Source organism: Paroedura picta, chromosome 9 (assembly GCF_049243985.1).
Source record: "Paroedura picta isolate Pp20150507F chromosome 9, Ppicta_v3.0, whole genome shotgun sequence".
Taxonomy (NCBI): Eukaryota; Metazoa; Chordata; class Lepidosauria; order Squamata; family Gekkonidae; genus Paroedura; species Paroedura picta.
The window spans coordinates 20226220-20242320 of NC_135377.1; the positions used below are offsets into that span (position 1 = coordinate 20226220).

Here is a 16101-nt window from a genome sequence, read left to right on the forward strand (position 1 = left end):
AATCTGACATCATGCAGACTGATAGACACAGAGATTACAGCCAGGTGCAGATAGGGCATATTCTCCTGCAAACCTGGGGGACACCCCCTCCTAGTTTCACAGAAAAATGCACACACACACACACACACACAAAATAAAGTTTTCTTTGCTTCTGCACAGAATGTAACAAAGCATCCCCTTATATCAGGGGTATACCATGGCATTCGCTTGCAGGGGCTCATGGGAAATGTAGGCCATGGACATCTGGAGGGCCGCAGTTTGACTACCCCTGCCTTATATGGTGGGTGTGGGGAGGCTGGAAGAGCTGCCACTGCTGCCTAAGCCAGGTGGGCAAGAAAGGGAGAGAACAGGAGCCACAGTATTATATGTCAAGTAGGCTGCATGGGACAACTAGAGTGATTGCTGCTTATGCCAGACAGGGGGAAAGAAAAGGAGGGAGGGGGATGCAGGAACTACTGGCAAAACCACCGCCTCATATGCCAGGGAGGCAGGCAGGTGGATAGTGAAGAGGAGGAGGGGGAGATGAATCGCTCCCCTCCTCCAGTCAATGCCATTGTCATGTGAGATGGGGAAGTATTGATGGTAGCTCTGCAGGTGAGTGGGCAGCCCAGTGAGGCATGTGAGACAAACAAGATGGGATTCGCCTGCTTATTATTATATAGATTGCATGTTATTTATCCCAGGGTCAACTTCAGATGCCTTAGATTGCCTAGGTAATAGAAGGATGTATTCTTTATCACCTTGTGTTGCAATGCTGAGAGCAGGCATGGAATGTGGCGCAACTCAGCAAGGAAAAGAAAAGGCCTGATTATCCAGGCAACATGAAGGCCTGATTCTGTTCTCCTTCCCTCCAACAAGATAGTGGCTTCGTTCCACTTCGTGCCAACATTACAATAGCCAAATCTGACTGGCTAAAGTGCACTGTGATATCTCACTATTTACATGATCCTTGACTTGCTAGCATCATGCAATCGGTATAAAGATAAAATGGTACCATAGTAGAAGAAAGGGGGAATACCAGAACTGTGAACAGGTATAAAAGCAATGGAGAAAATGGATGGTTTTTGTTTTTTGGTACGTAAGGGCATTCATTTTCCAGGCAATAACTCAGATCTGCCCTAAGCGAAATCTCAGAAACAATGCTCACAACAAAATGCTGAAGATGTCGTCCAAGTAAGCCTACTTCCAGTTATTCCCTCACATTACAGCCAAACATCCCAAGAAAAAGCAGCCCTGGGGCGAAGAGTAGCATGACACTGGTATTCCTCCAATAACAATTTCCTCACCAAGTCCTTCCCAGGGCTCCAGTCTGGGACAGAGGTGGTTGCTATCACTCCCACTGCCTTTGCTACCTGGCATGGTTTTGGTTGACCTCAACAACTTCTCAGAAATTCCAGTCTTCTACTGCTGGACAAATTTAGTCAGTCCCATTAATCTCCCAGCTACTGTCGTCTTCTGCTATCACCCTATACACTTTTCTCCCAGCCTCTCTGAATCTTCCAAGCCTTCTGTAAGTGTCACAGGGCCTGTTAACTACTTCCGGCCTTGCTACTTGTGACACCTTTTCCTATTCCTTTTTTTACTACTGGTTGGAGTGTTAATCTGCTGTCAGATTTCCTTGCCATACGGAGTATGAGGCATGGTGGTAACTAGTGCTGTTAGCCCTAATACTTCCCAACTGACCAACCTGATTTGTATCCAAATCCCATCCTGCATGTCCCCAAATCAGCAATAACTTTCAAGACCCATTCATTTCTTCAAGTAATAGGAACATACCCTGTCACTAAATGGTAGCTCATGTTTATAATGGTTAGGGTTTAAAAAAAAATACTGCTCTTACATCTCATGCCATGTATTTACTGCCATTAATTTGAATACCTGTAAATTAAGACTGGGGAAGGCACTGGCAAGGCCACCCTGTATTAAGTCTGTCATGAAAACGCTGGAGGGCATCACCCCAAGGGTCAGACATGACTCGGTGCTTGCACAGGGGATACCTTTACCTTTAAATTAATGACAGCTTGGCTCCTGTCTTTCCTTACCTGCAGTCCTTTGTATGCTAGAGCTCTCCTGTACAAAGCTTTTATGTTGGAGTCATCCATGTGAAGGACATAATCACATTCCTTTCTGGCCTCTTCATATTTAGACAGCTTCAAGTAACAAAGGGCTCTAATACAAAATAATTAAAAACAACAGAGCTGTGTAAGAACACCCTGAAACACTCGCAGAATCCCAGGGTAGATTCTCATGCTACAATTTTATGTCTATGATGCCATACTAGCTTGATCCTATTTGCGATCTCATATGGGGATCAATCAATCCTAATATTCACCAGAATGGGGGGAAAAACCTATATTGGCATATATTTTTCTACACAAAAATAATCTTTTCACACCTCACTAAGGACCTTTGTATAACAGCTGTAATACAAGAAGCCGCTGTGCCTTACAACAACCATCAATGGTCCTAAACATGACCTTTCTACAAATATCAAAGGCAGACTCTTACTGTTTTGCTTTTTTAATGAAGCAGGATAGCACAAAAAGCAGGCATTGTTATAGATCTCAACTTGCCTGTTAGTGTAGATGGTAGATTCCTCAGGTTTTAATTCCATACACTCATTATACTTTCTCAATGCTTCTTCGTATTCGCCCTTCTTCACAAATTCATTCCCTTTATTCTTAAGAGTGTTGAACATCTTTTCTGCTTTTTCACCTATTTCCCAAAAAAGATAGAAAGAATTCACTAACAGCAAATGTGCCCAGAGAAGAAATTCTTGCACTGCTTCTGTGGCTTTGAGAAAACAAGAATGGATTTCAGGAAGTAGATGCCTCTTCATTCCTCGAGGAAGCTCTCTTCACAAGGTTATGTTTTACAATGGGACAATCCCCACAGTGAATTTTATTGGTAGTGGAAGTTAACTTGAGCATGCAAAGTAGGAAATGGAAATGGGAGATTTCATTGAAATGGGCACAGAATACAGTTTATCACTAGACTACTTAATTCCGTGTAGCTGTTACAATCTATGAATACTGTATACCTATTCAAGGACTTCTCTATACACAATGACATTTTCCCAAATTTTACTTCTGACTGAAGCTCTTTGGATTCTGCTAAAGGCTCCCATAAGGTCCCCTGACTTTTAGAATGGCCTTCAGGGAACAGTTCCAGGCAGCTGCAGAGGATAGAGAGCTTCAATGTCCTCTGGTATATGCAAGCATACTACAGAGGTTACACGGGAACAGCTCTTTGGATAATGTCCGATATTCTAAAACACAGTTTTGTTTTACTTCAGTTATGCTCCACATTTTTCCACAATAGGGACCCAAAGTGGTGTCTATTGTTTTCCTCTTTATTTTATCTTCCCAACAACCTTGTGAGATAGATTAGACCAGGGGTAGTCAAACTGCAGCCCTCCAGATGTCCGTGGACTACAATTCCCATGAGCCCCTGCCAGCAAATGCATTTGCTGGCAGCGGCTCATGGGAATTGTAGTCCACGGACATCTGGAGTGCTACAGTTTGACTACCCCTGGATTAGACTCAAGCGATGCGACTGGCTCCAGATCAGCCAGCAAGCTTCTATGGAAGAGTGGGAATTCGAACTTGGGTCTACCGGATCCTAATCTGGCATTATAACAACATTTATAATGTCTAATCTTTTGTATTAGGTTGTCTGCTACATTGCCATTAAAATACATTGAACATACCAGAAATCTTTGGGTTTTGATCCTCATGGCTGGGTGCCATTTTGTTTTCCTTTGTCTCTGAAACAAAGTTTTCTCCATCCCACCAGTGTAACTGAGCAGAAACAGGAACAACTGGTATCGGAGGCAGCTTCTCTCTCCAACTTGGACCATCCTGGTCTATTAATGTTCTCGTTATCCTAGGGAGAAAAACAAGTTTTTCTAAAGATATGAACCACTTTTTTAAAAGCTCCTGGTAAATTAATTACATAATTATTCCCAAGGAAAGCAAATCAAAATAACAAGACTTAAAGCAGCAAGCCCAAGTTTTTAAAGTGTTTATGGTCTTTATTTATTAAATATATATTCCATTCTTCAAAAACCTTCACATGTACACTCTTTGGGCTGATTACACACAAGTAGGGGGTTTCTGTGGTGATCATGTTGTGGGTGTGACTGTTGTTCAATTCACAGTTGGGACAAAGATTCCACACAGCACACTTTCGACTTTTCCACTTTCCATATCAGAGGTGGATTGCATCATGCAGACACACGCACCTGCTGTTGTCATGCTGCTGTCATGGTACTCGCCCAACATTTGATTTTTGGGAGTGCATGTGTAGTGCTCGATAGCATAATACGACACTTAAACAACCAGCGTTGCTTCAAAACAATATAATACTTGGATCCCTTGGTAATGCTAATCACTACCCCGAAAAGACTGATTTTTTGAGTGAAGCAGGGCAGAGAGAGCACAACAGGACATTTTCAAATGTTGAGAGAGTGAGGAAAAACATGTGCAGCTTGTATTCTTGTGCAGTGTTGCCCTGGCCCCTCCAGAATAGAAAAATCTCAGTTTTATTGGCGTCAACAACACCAAGGCACTGCACACTTTACATGCAGTGAAATGGGACAATGGGGGCATTTCTTTTAATTCAAACACAAAGCACACCTTCCCTTTCCAGGGCCATGAAAAAGACAGCCCCAACAATGCTTGTGACAGAAAATCTCTCTCCCCCCCAGTTTTTTTTTAAGGGGGGGGAAATGGGTTGTTTATAATTTGTGCCAGAATGGAGGATGACATAAATAAAAGGTGCACTGTTAGAATTGCTGAAACAGAGAAAACCGCCTGTGTGGAATCAGCCGTGGTTGAGGCTGGACTGGGGTGTTGACTCCAATCGGGCACAGGTAAGAGCCAAGATGCATTTTTTCTCTCGCTCAGGCCTAGTGCCAGGGCCTGACTGCCAACCCAAAGGGACTGCTCATCATACCAATGAGGAAGAACCCATGAGAGGAGCTGTGGTCGGATGACCCTTATTCTGGCTTCCAGTGTCTTGGCAACTTTATACCACAGCCATGAGTAGGCTAGGATTACTTCCTCTTTTTTGCAATTCAGCCCTAAATACAGGCATCAGTAGCCCCAAGTCAGCATGACCTAGCAAACTGTTGGCTGTCACTGTGAATCATAGCTCCTGGGAGGCCACACACCCTGCTGAGGAGAGTATAAAGAAGGAAAAGGAAGTTGGAGCAAAGGGGCTTCTCTGGAGACCAGAAGGTGCCACAGATCGAGGTTCAAGGGCATGTTCGTTGCTGTAGAAAGCCCCCAACAACTTAAAGGGACAAAAGAAACTGTTTGTTTCGTGGTCTGTCTTTGATTAAACCACATTCACAGAAACAAGTGATCTTGCCTGTGTGAGATTGTTTCAGGAGGGTAGCTGTGCTGGACTGCAGCAGAAGAGCTAGATTTGAGTCTGTTATCTGACAAAAGGAGCCCTGATTCTCCTTTATACCCAAGTATAAATTGATCAAGTATAATTTGATCACTCAACTAGTAGGCTTACTTGGACGAGTTTATACCCAAAGATCTATGGTGCTTCTAGACTCAAATCTCTAGCTCTTGCCTCTGAGTTTTCTTAACCATCCAAATGCCTTAAAGCAGTGGTCCCCAACCTTTATGAGGCTGGGGACCGGCAGAGCATCGGGCCGCACCCGCGGGGACCGCGGCCGCACGGGCCACGCCCACGCGGCGGGCCACGCCCGCGGGGCCGCGCCCGCGGGTCGGGCCGCGCCCGCGGGCCGCGCCCGTGGATCGGGCCGCGCCCGCGGGCCGCGCCCGTGGATCGGGCCGCACCCGCGAGCCGCGCCCGCGGACCGGGCCGCGCCCGGGGGCCGCGCCCGTGGATCGGGCCGCACCCACGGGCGCGGCCCGCACGGGCGCGGCCCGGCCCTGATTCTCTCTCCCCGCCCTCTCGCAGTAAGAAGCTTCCCGGGCCGCAAGCTTGCGGCCAGGGAAGTTTTTTACTGCGGGGGGGGGCGGGGAGAGGGAGCCGCGGCCCGGCGCCATGGCCTTTGCGGCCCGGCACCGGGCCGCGGCCCGCAGGTTGGGGACCACTGCCTTAAAGCAGGAGTAGTCAACCTGTGGCCCTTCAGATGTTCATGAACTACAATTCCCATGAGCCCCTGCCAGCAAATGGGAATTCATGGGAATTGCAGTCCATGAACATCTGGAGGACCACAGGTTGACTACCCCTGCCTTAAAGGACTCCCTGCCTCAGGCAAACCAGCCTCTATTTGCACTTGGATTACTCTGCCTTCCTTTTCCAGCCAAGATTACGCTCTCCCTTCCAGTTCTGATCAGAAGAACATTTGCAAATGTGGTCTGGGCTATAATTAAGGTAAAGGTAAAGGTATCCCCTGTGCAAGCACTGAATCATGTCTGACCCTTGGGGTGACACCCTCTAGCATTTTCGTGGCAGACTCAATACGGGGTGGTTTGCCAGTGCCTTCCCCAGTCATTACCGTTTACTCCCCAGCAAGCTGGGTACTCATTTTACCAACCTCGGAAGGATGGAAGGCTGAGTCTGCTGCTGGGATCAAATTCTCAGCCTCATGGACAGAGCTTCAGACTGCATGTCTGCTGCCTTACCACTCTGCACCACAAGAGGCTCGGGCTATAATTAGCCAGACTGAAATTGCACCATTCCGGATTGGAGCCCATCCCTGCTTGGTGAGTCATCACCAGTGAAGAGGGAATGACACAGAAAGAAGGCAGCAGGTAGGAGGGAGTGCCCTGAGAAGGCTGGAGCTGTCACTTTGCTCTTTTCCCTTTGTGAGAAGGAGGCTAAGTGCTGCTGCTGAACAAAATGGGATTTCTGCATTAAGGTTTCGTGACAAACCAGAGTTAGTACAAACTACACTTAACAAGCTAGGCACATGGCTGAGAATCCCAGTTCAGCACCAAGCAGCAAAAAAGGTTACTTGGTTGCCTGCATTCAGATATCATGCTAAACCTGGACTTAATGAAAGTCACCAGTGGTGACTCCCAAAGCAGCTTACAGTACTCTGCTCCTCCATTTTACAGTCGCCTTCCCTTCCTCTCTCCACCACTGAATCTCTGGGAGGTAGGTGGGGCTGAGAGAGCTATGACAGAATGGCTTTTTGAGAACAGCTCTGACGGGACTGTGATTAGCCCGAGGTCACCCAGCTGGCTGCATGTGTAGGAGTGGGGAATCAAACACAGCTCTCCAGATTAGAGGCTGCCACTCTTAACCACTACACCTAACAGCCATGCTTGGCATTTGAGCATGATGTATGGATAGTAGTAAGACAGCTCAGAGTTCATCCTAATAGCCATAAGGCACCACAGTGCCTTTGTTTTAGGTACACAGGACCCACGTTCAGAAAATAGCTAGTCTCATTTAATTGTGCCCCGGCAGACTATGGAAAATGCCTGAAGCATTGGTGTGACACATTCTGCCCCCAGATGCAGCTTTCCAGGCACCTGAGAAGAAATTCTGTAAACAGGTATTACTATTCCGCTCATCCCACAGGGCCTGAGGAACATCATGACTTCAATTTAGTCTAGACTTCAGATTTCAGCAGCACACCTGCATTCACTCCCTAACCCTAATGAGTACATGTCTTTTGAGCAGATCACAGAGAATCAGGGAGATTCCAGATTCAATTAAATGTAGAATCTCCCAGTTTAAAAATCATTTATCCACACAGCAAAGGTAATGTGCAATTCCAAGTCCAGTCTCCCCTGAGGTACCGGCTCAGTGTGGATTCTCAGTTGGTCACAAAAGGTTATCTATACAGCTTTTCCACTGGTGGCAACAGATGGGAGGGGATCTTCTTTGATCACTCAACTAGGCTATGCCGGGGATCACAGAATGTGCTTGGACACAAGCTGTGTGGCAGGGGCAGTCAACCTGTGGTCCTCCAGATGTTCATGGACTATTTGCTGGCAGGGACTCATGGGAATTGTAGTCCATGAACATCTGGAGGACCACAGATTGACTGCCCCAGCTGTGTGGGACAGGGGGCTGTGCTAAGGAGGAGAATTAGGCAAGATTGAGTGGACAATGTTGGCTGGATCCAACCCAAAAGAAACTTCACACTGAATCATCAGAATACTAACAGAAATTCATTTGAGAACTCGGCACAAGCTATATTCTGTTTGCAAGATCAACTTTGTAAAACTTCCCTGTCAACTCACATAATCAACCAAGGCCACAGACTCAGTATTATAACTCTGCTAAATCCCAAATACACAACTGCCCTGAAGGGTACAATATGGAACACCAATTCAGTCATCTTTCTTTAAGAAGGCAAGAACTGGATGTAGAGATGTCACAGGCTAGAAAAAGCAACCTTTTTTTGGTAGTGCATGTTACTACAGCAGCAACCAAGCCATCCTTTACCCCAGCCTTCAAGTCTTCATCAAGTAACATCATCCCTTTGGGGGCTGCTGTTAGCATGGAAGGAGATGTATCAGTCCCCCGCAACTCATATGCTTCATTTTAACATGACTTACTGAAGTAACACTTGGGTGATGCACATATCAACATGAAGATATTGAAACTCCCTTTTCATTTTGCATTGCTGGGATGACATTTTTAAGAGCCCTTTAAGGGAACTGGGTAGTGATATTACAGGGAACCAACTCTTAGCCCAGCCTTTCTCAACCTTTTGACCATTGAGAACCCCCTGAAACATTCTTCAGGCTTGGAGAAATCCCAGAACTGGCACAATCATGCAGAATATGGTTGGGAAGCATAGCCCACCTGGGCCAGTACTCGGCCACCTGGCCCAATCCCCTCCAGGCCCAGTATTGGCCATTTTGGGAATTGAGAAGGGTCAACGTGACCATATATGGTCATATCACCTGATAAATTTTTAACAAATTTTGAAAATATATTTTAAAATTAATTAACTCCCACCCATTCAGGAAACCCTTCCAGAGCTGCCAAGAAACCCCAAGGCTTCACAAAATCCTGGGTGAGAAAGCCAATGCCCCAGGATTCATAAATTTCAGTTCTATTTCATAGACTCCAGAAACAAATACTTTGCAAGCTGAAAATGAATTACCAGGAGGAGGAGGAGGAAGAGGAGGAAGAAGCTGCTGAAATAAGGAGATGGATTGTCAGGAAGGAAGCGGCAATAAGCAGTGAAGCAAAAAGCATAAATAAGGCCTAGAGAGGAGGGAAAAGGTCAAAGTGTTAAGCAACTTTCAAGAACTCAGCAAGGAAGCACAAGGCAAATTTGAAAGTGGCTAGATGCAAGCATACAGTCAAAAGCATGGGAAGTCTGAGTGCTATGCTGGTTTCAGCTTATTTCAGACGACAAAAGTCACCTGACTCCATACAAAGAAGCAGATAAGTCATCCTTTCTCATAACAAATGAGAAACAAAACTATTCTCCATTCATCTTGATAAGAGTTTAATAACATCCAGTTTTTAACGGACATGACCCCTTTGCTGATAGGAGTAGAGAATTAATTCAAGTCAGTTGCACAGGTGGCTCAATGAAATATTGGCTCGGGGTACCCATATGTTGTACCGGCTACCATGTCAGACTGGAATCTGGGGGACTCAACTTCAAATCCCTGCTTAACCACGCAGACTCGCTGTCTGCCTAACCTACCTCACAGGGTTCTTGTTGTGAGCGTAAAATGGAGGTGGGAAGAATGATACTACAAGCTGCTTTGGGTCCCCACGGGGGACATAAAAAGGGACAGAAATATCTAAATGAAAAAATATTGGGACAAAGTTAATAAAAAGTTTTCACTGCTGGCAGGTAAGCATGTTACACAGATCTTTGGTCTTCGGTACAGCAGCGCTTAAAATGGCACAGTCAATCACAGACAGCCTGTCTTGAACACTCATCTTGCACCATATATGATATTGGCTTATTTGGAAAATAAAACTGTATTAAATTATTGTCAAAAGCTTTGCTCACAGCACAGATATTCAGCTTCCTCAATAAGCCCAAAGACTCTGGCTCCTTCATAAACCTGAACCAAAGGCATAGGGGCCACTGGGAAAACAAGCAGATGTTGTGTGGCAGCCATGCTTGGAGCTTGTGACAAAAGCATTTATCATTGGCAAGGACAGCAAGAATAAGGAAATCTTAAATTTAAAATGAATGGGTTGAATCCAGCTACCAACTAAGAAAGGAAAGTGGATCTTTCTCATGTCCCCCTCTTGCCATCCTTCCCAGAACGTATGTCCCTGGAGATGTGGAATCTGTGCATATTAACAGCAGAGTTCCACTGCCAGAATAGGCAGAAAGGCAATTTCCCCTCCTTATTCCTCTTCACTGCAGCCTCCCCATCCCATTAAATCATGCAGATATCAAAGTCCCAGGAATTCATTTTCAGCACCAGTAAAGATCCACACTTCTCCTGGTGCTAGGCAGGATCCAACCCAGCATCTGGACATAGCCCAGGAAACAGATCTTTCTCACTGTATGTCGCTCAGCTTTCTACCTTAGGTTATTGGGAGTGGTTTTCTGTATAAAACTGCACTTTCTCATTTCACATCCCACCAGCTCTGTGCTTATGGTGCACTGCTGCCTGGATTATGTGGACTGATTTTGGGGGAGTTAGCAAGCTGTTGGTACTACAACCGCTACTGCAATTGTTCATACTAATTGTGGTCTCTTCTAACTTCCTGGTAACAAAACAGTATCTTGCTATAAGGATTAGCAATTTAATAAGGAAGCAAGTCCCACAGAATATTACCATTAAATTCAAATTAATTAGAAATTCTTTCTATTCTTATGTAAATAGCACTGATGTTCTATCAGTAAGATAATGTCCCCACCACACAGCCTGCAATTTCTGACATGGAACAGTGAATTGAAATCAGGCCTAGTATGCCTGGTACAACTAATCCCGTACAAGTCTGATTCACAGTTCACTTCATTCTTGAGTAAAATACTCTAAAGAAACCTGAAAATGCTCATGAGCAGGTTTAGCATCTTGAAAAATAATATATTCATATGTTAAAAAGAATGCAAGGTCATTTTGCAATAACAAACATCAAGACTGCATAAACCACTTCTCCAGAGTCAGTGGAATACAGCAGCAGTTTTCTTATATCAGATATTTGTTCAGTGTCAACCAAATGCTAGAAATTGTACAAATACAACTATTCCAAGTATCGTAACTACATTTACTAATCAGACAGCAAAGATTGTATTCTACAAATAATCCAAACATTATCTGTACAAGTAATAAAATGCTTAGATGGGCATTCCACAAAAGAGAATGTTACATTACTGCCTTATATTTTTTAGAAATACTTACCTGTTAACACTGTCCTTAGCTGCCTGGATCCCACTGTCTATTTGCAATAATATCTTGTAATCCACGTATGCCTGCCTATATCGTTCCATGGTCTCGTAAGCCATTGCTCGACGCAGAAGTGGTTTGAGAGAATATGGATGAAGTTCCAGTGCTCTAAAGAAAAATGGCCAGAACCTATTAGTAGAACAAGGCTTAAGAAGGCAGCTGGCACAGAAAAACAAAAACATTTTGACCCTAACAGCATAGTTATAAACATGTACATGGTATATCTCATATTTTATCACAGATCTATCTTAAAATAAATCTGGAGGGAGGAAAACGGAATTGGTTTATTCATGTGGACTATTATTGTTACATGCCCCTTGTATCCAGGCGGTATTCTGAAAAGCCTATTAGCCAGACGGCCAGGGAACAGATTTAAACCAAGTGATACTTAGTAACAGAGCAGTACTATAGAGGATTAATGCTTATTCACTACCTCTGTGTACCTTTGAGTACAGTCATTGTATCTGCAGAATATTTGACACATATGACAATCTATCTAGCTGATAATGGCTATTAGTTGCCTCAACTGAAAACCATTTATTGGTAACTGGTATTCCAAAATGCATTGTCCTGCTTCAAGGCATATAGAAATCCCAGGGGACTTCTAAATTCCCACTGTTAAGTATCCCAATACGTGAGAAACTCTATTCCTGCCAATTCACTTTGAATAACTAAAACTTTATATTAATGTCTAGCATTCTGAGAATTCTAAGCACTTAAGGATATAAAGAAGACAACCCAATTCCTGTATAAATTATGCAGATTAAAGAATATCTGAAAATTTGCTCACTTTACATAATTTATACAATGCCAGTCATAATGTTTACTTAGTTAGTCATATTGAAGGAATGCACACCTCAGTCCTGAACACTTCCTGTACAGACCACATTCTTCAAAGTTGTCACCAAACACTGTCCCCGCCAAGCCAGTTTATCCTCACAATTTAAAAAGTTAACTTGTCTCAGATGAGAATAGAGATTCTCATGTGGTTGAATGCCTCTCAAAGGAGTACAGAATTCCATGCATTCCTTATTCTGCTCTTCCAGGTTCTCCATAACAGGTGGACCCCAGGGACAGGGAGTTTTCCTGCTGGCAGCTCCACTGTCTCTCATAACAGCAACTAGCGGCACTCTGCAAATCATGTGTCCAAACACACTTCAGATTTAGGGTGGCTAACCAATCAGAGTGCTGGACCAGGCTTGGGGATGACCGAGTTTGATTTCCTTGCTGGACCATGGAAGCCTGCCAGGTGACGTTGGGCTTGTCACAATTTCCCTGTCTAACCTACCCTCACAGGTTGTTGTGGGAATTAAGAGGGAGGAACAATGGAAAAGCCATTTTGAGAGCCAGTGTAGTGTGATGGTTAAGAGCAGGGGTAGTCAAACTGCGGCCCTCCAGATGTCCATGGACTACAATTCCCATGAGCCCCTGCCAGCGAATGCAGAATCATGGGAATTGTAGTCCATGGACATCTGGAGGGCCACAGTATGACTACCCCTGGTTAAGAGTGTCTGATCAGGTTTGAATCCCCCCTCAAGTCATGGAAGCTTGCTGTGTGACCATGGGCCAGTCACCCTCTTTCAGACCTCACAGGTTTGTTTGTAAAGATAAAATGGAGGGGAGGAGGACAGCTAAGCCACTCTGGGTCCCCACTGGGGAGAAGGGTGGGGAACAAATGAGTTGAAGAAAAATAAATTTTATTGACAGGCTTTTTAAGTGTCAAAGTAGAAAGAAAATGAAAACCAGAATGTTTCAATGTACAAGAAAAAAAAAGCACAATTATGAAATGCTCACGCTCTAAAGCGACCGAACATATATTCAGCTAAATCTGCTGCTTTTTTTATCCTGAAAGCTTCAGACAGGTAATGCTAGCAAGAATCTGACAAACAGTACAGTGATCATTCCAGATGATCATTATTCCCCCTACCCTTTCCTGATTTAGTCCTGAGTCCCAAAGACCAATCCAAATTTTGTCTTACTTCCAAAGACTATTAAACTACCTGTCCATTCATCTTGATTAAGTGTTCTTTGTAATTGAAAAACCAGGCAGCTTTTCTAAACCAAAACAGAAGATGGTACAACAACAACAACAAATACTCCTGTGTATTTTGAATATTTAGTTCTCTGGAACCAACTAGCTAAGCAGTTGTCTAAGACAACTATTGTCCTTGAAGGCTCATCATAAGGAGTCATCAACTAACTATGGAGAATATTTCACAGAGTCTTAATTCAGACGAAGGTTTAGCATTCTCACGTGTTAATCTAAGGCCCCGAGAACCTACTATCCAGTTATTTTTACAATTAGGAAAACAAGGGCTGCAAAGATATGGCTTTACCATACATCTCAATATCTTGAAGACCAACTTAGAGACCAGTTAGAAAATAATTAACAGAAGACATTTTTTGAAGTGCCAAACTTAAAACAGCACATTCTAGAGAAATGGGACTGAAAGTACTACTTTATTTCACTCGATGCCCACTCGATACCAGTGTTTGTCTCAATTTCTGGGAAGGACTGCAATGTAACTTTGAAACTGTGTCTCAGTTATGATGAAACTACTTGTAAATATTCCAATCACAAACAACTTCTGCTATCAAAGGAAAGTTCATGCAAAAATATCTATAAAACCTGGTCCCTGGTTGTTTAAAGAGCCTACTTAAATTTTACATTCAACCCCTCTGTAGGTGTTTACGTAAACTGGAGAAATATGAGCTGTCCTCCTCCTTTCCTTACGCAGGAAGTGATTTTCAACATAGTCTTACAAAACACATAATACCTTCCAAGCTATTTAAATTATGAAAAAGAGTTAAAACACCACTATAATTATGGGGAATGATGCTTCCCTGCAGGAAGAGTGCGATTTACCTGTCACAGTCCTGAATGCAGTCAACACAGTTGCCTTCTTTTAGATAACATGCTGCTCTGTTTGAATACAATATACTTATATCTTCTGGACTCTGAATCCCTAAAATTATACAGAATTAAAAAAAATAAATTACTGAAGTCACATGATGTTAGTATTTTTAAAAAGCTTTCTTTGGGTTGCACTGCAGTAATGCAGTTCTGCTGATGAAGCAAAGCTGCAAGGACCTTTTGTTTCCTCCAGCAACCTATAAATGTATTATATTTTAATATGCAACCACATTCCTATGAATTCTACACAAAAAATCTGTTCTACTTCACCAACACATCTGAAATAATTTTTCACCACTGCTTATACATTTCAGGAACAAATCTGAAACTAATGTACACTCCCAAATGACCCTTTAAAGTTGCCATGCAATTGCTCTGAGGGATTTAGGACTCACCTGAACTGCTGACATTTTCAATGGCCTCGGAATACTTGAGAATAGCCTCTCCAAACTGTCCATTCTTAAACAACGCATTTCCTTCAGCTTTCAGTGCTGCTGCAACAGGGGGGAGCAGAGTGGATCTGCTTTCTCCCACCAAGGAAGACTCTACATCCTTCAGTTTAGAATTACTGTCTTCGCTATTATTTGTACCAGTGTTTAAATAGCCATTTGCTTCACTCCCACAGTCCTGCAAAACTTTAGCTGTTCCTTTTTCAGGTGTGCCTTTTTTCATGCTTGCTTCAGGAGGATCTCTGTTCTTCTGGGCTTCCTTGCAGTCTGATTTACAGCCATCTCCTTTGCCAGGGAACTTCTTTTGCGCATTCCCCATTTCAGTCTTCTCACTTGTGATCTGCCCTCCCACTAGCACAGCAGTTTCTATAAGGAAGTTAATCGGCTAGGTTAGAGTCTGCATCATCAGAAGGAACTATTGTCAAAACAACAGAGGGGAGGACTAGAAGAATCTGCCTGCAGATTCTGAAGGCAGCCTAGCTTTTATTGAAAGTCGCTTGCCACCAAACAAATGTGCATTCTCAGAAGGCAAGCATAAAATATTAAATATAAACAATATGCTACAGCCTGAATGTAATGATGTCAAATCAGTTTCCCCTTTTAATAATTTACAGTACCCTGTTCTAAATGGTATACTAAGCTCCTTCAAATTAACCTTTTAAATGCTGCATGCTCACCTTAAAGGGCTAGTTCATGACTATTTGTAAGACAGCAAATCACAACTACACGCCAAGCCAGGTTAAATGTTTACTATTAGCAGTCTAAAAATATTGAAAAATGTTTTGAAACGCCTATGTACTGTACAACAATACAGGTGGATACATACTTTTAAAGTTTATTGTTTAGAGTCTACTGAAGGAACTAGCTTTTTAAAAGCTTATCGTTTAGATCTAAACATATTAAAGATTCTCAGCAGTTTCTAAAATTTATTTATTTCTCTTATATCCCAACTTCCCCCCCCCCCACCCTGGGGACTTTCTCCGCTCCTCCATTTATCTTTATGACACCCCTGTGAGGTAGGTTAGGCTATGTGACTGGCCCAAGGGCACACAATGAGCTTCCTCATCAAGAGTGGGGATTTGAACCTGGTTCTCCCAGCTCCTAGCCCAGCATGCAAAATAAGTTTTTGGACTAACCAAGCACAGATAATTTATATCCTTCTTCTATAAAGTCACCCACTAAAATGTTAACATGATTGCTTCCATCAGGTTGGGGCCAGGACCAAAAAGGCTCTGCTCGAGGCCAGGCATACCTCCCGAGGGCTGGGATTTACCCAAGGGCAAATATTTACCCACAGAAGGCAAGGACCTATGGGGGACATAAGGCAACAGGCAGTCCTTCAGATATGTGGGTCCCAGACCACAAAGGGCCTTGTGAGGAAAGAGCAAAGATGCGCAAATAACAAACTGTATTTATT

The 16101-nt window shown here is 43.5% G+C and overlaps 1 protein-coding gene across 1 annotated transcript in view; it reads right to left on the reverse strand.

Moving 5' to 3' along the window:
• SPAG1 (sperm associated antigen 1) overlaps positions 1-16101 on the reverse strand; it is a 37861-nt gene that overhangs the window by 3782 nt on the left and 17978 nt on the right. The window contains exons 11-16 of the mRNA XM_077351798.1: positions 14631-15050; positions 14188-14287; positions 11277-11429; positions 3710-3885; positions 2574-2715; positions 2043-2169 (exon numbers count right to left, since the gene is read on the reverse strand). Of these exons, the coding sequence (XP_077207913.1) occupies positions 2043-2169; positions 2574-2715; positions 3710-3885; positions 11277-11429; positions 14188-14287; positions 14631-15050 (1118 nt within the window). The remainder of the gene's footprint in view (positions 1-2042; positions 2170-2573; positions 2716-3709; positions 3886-11276; positions 11430-14187; positions 14288-14630; positions 15051-16101) is intronic.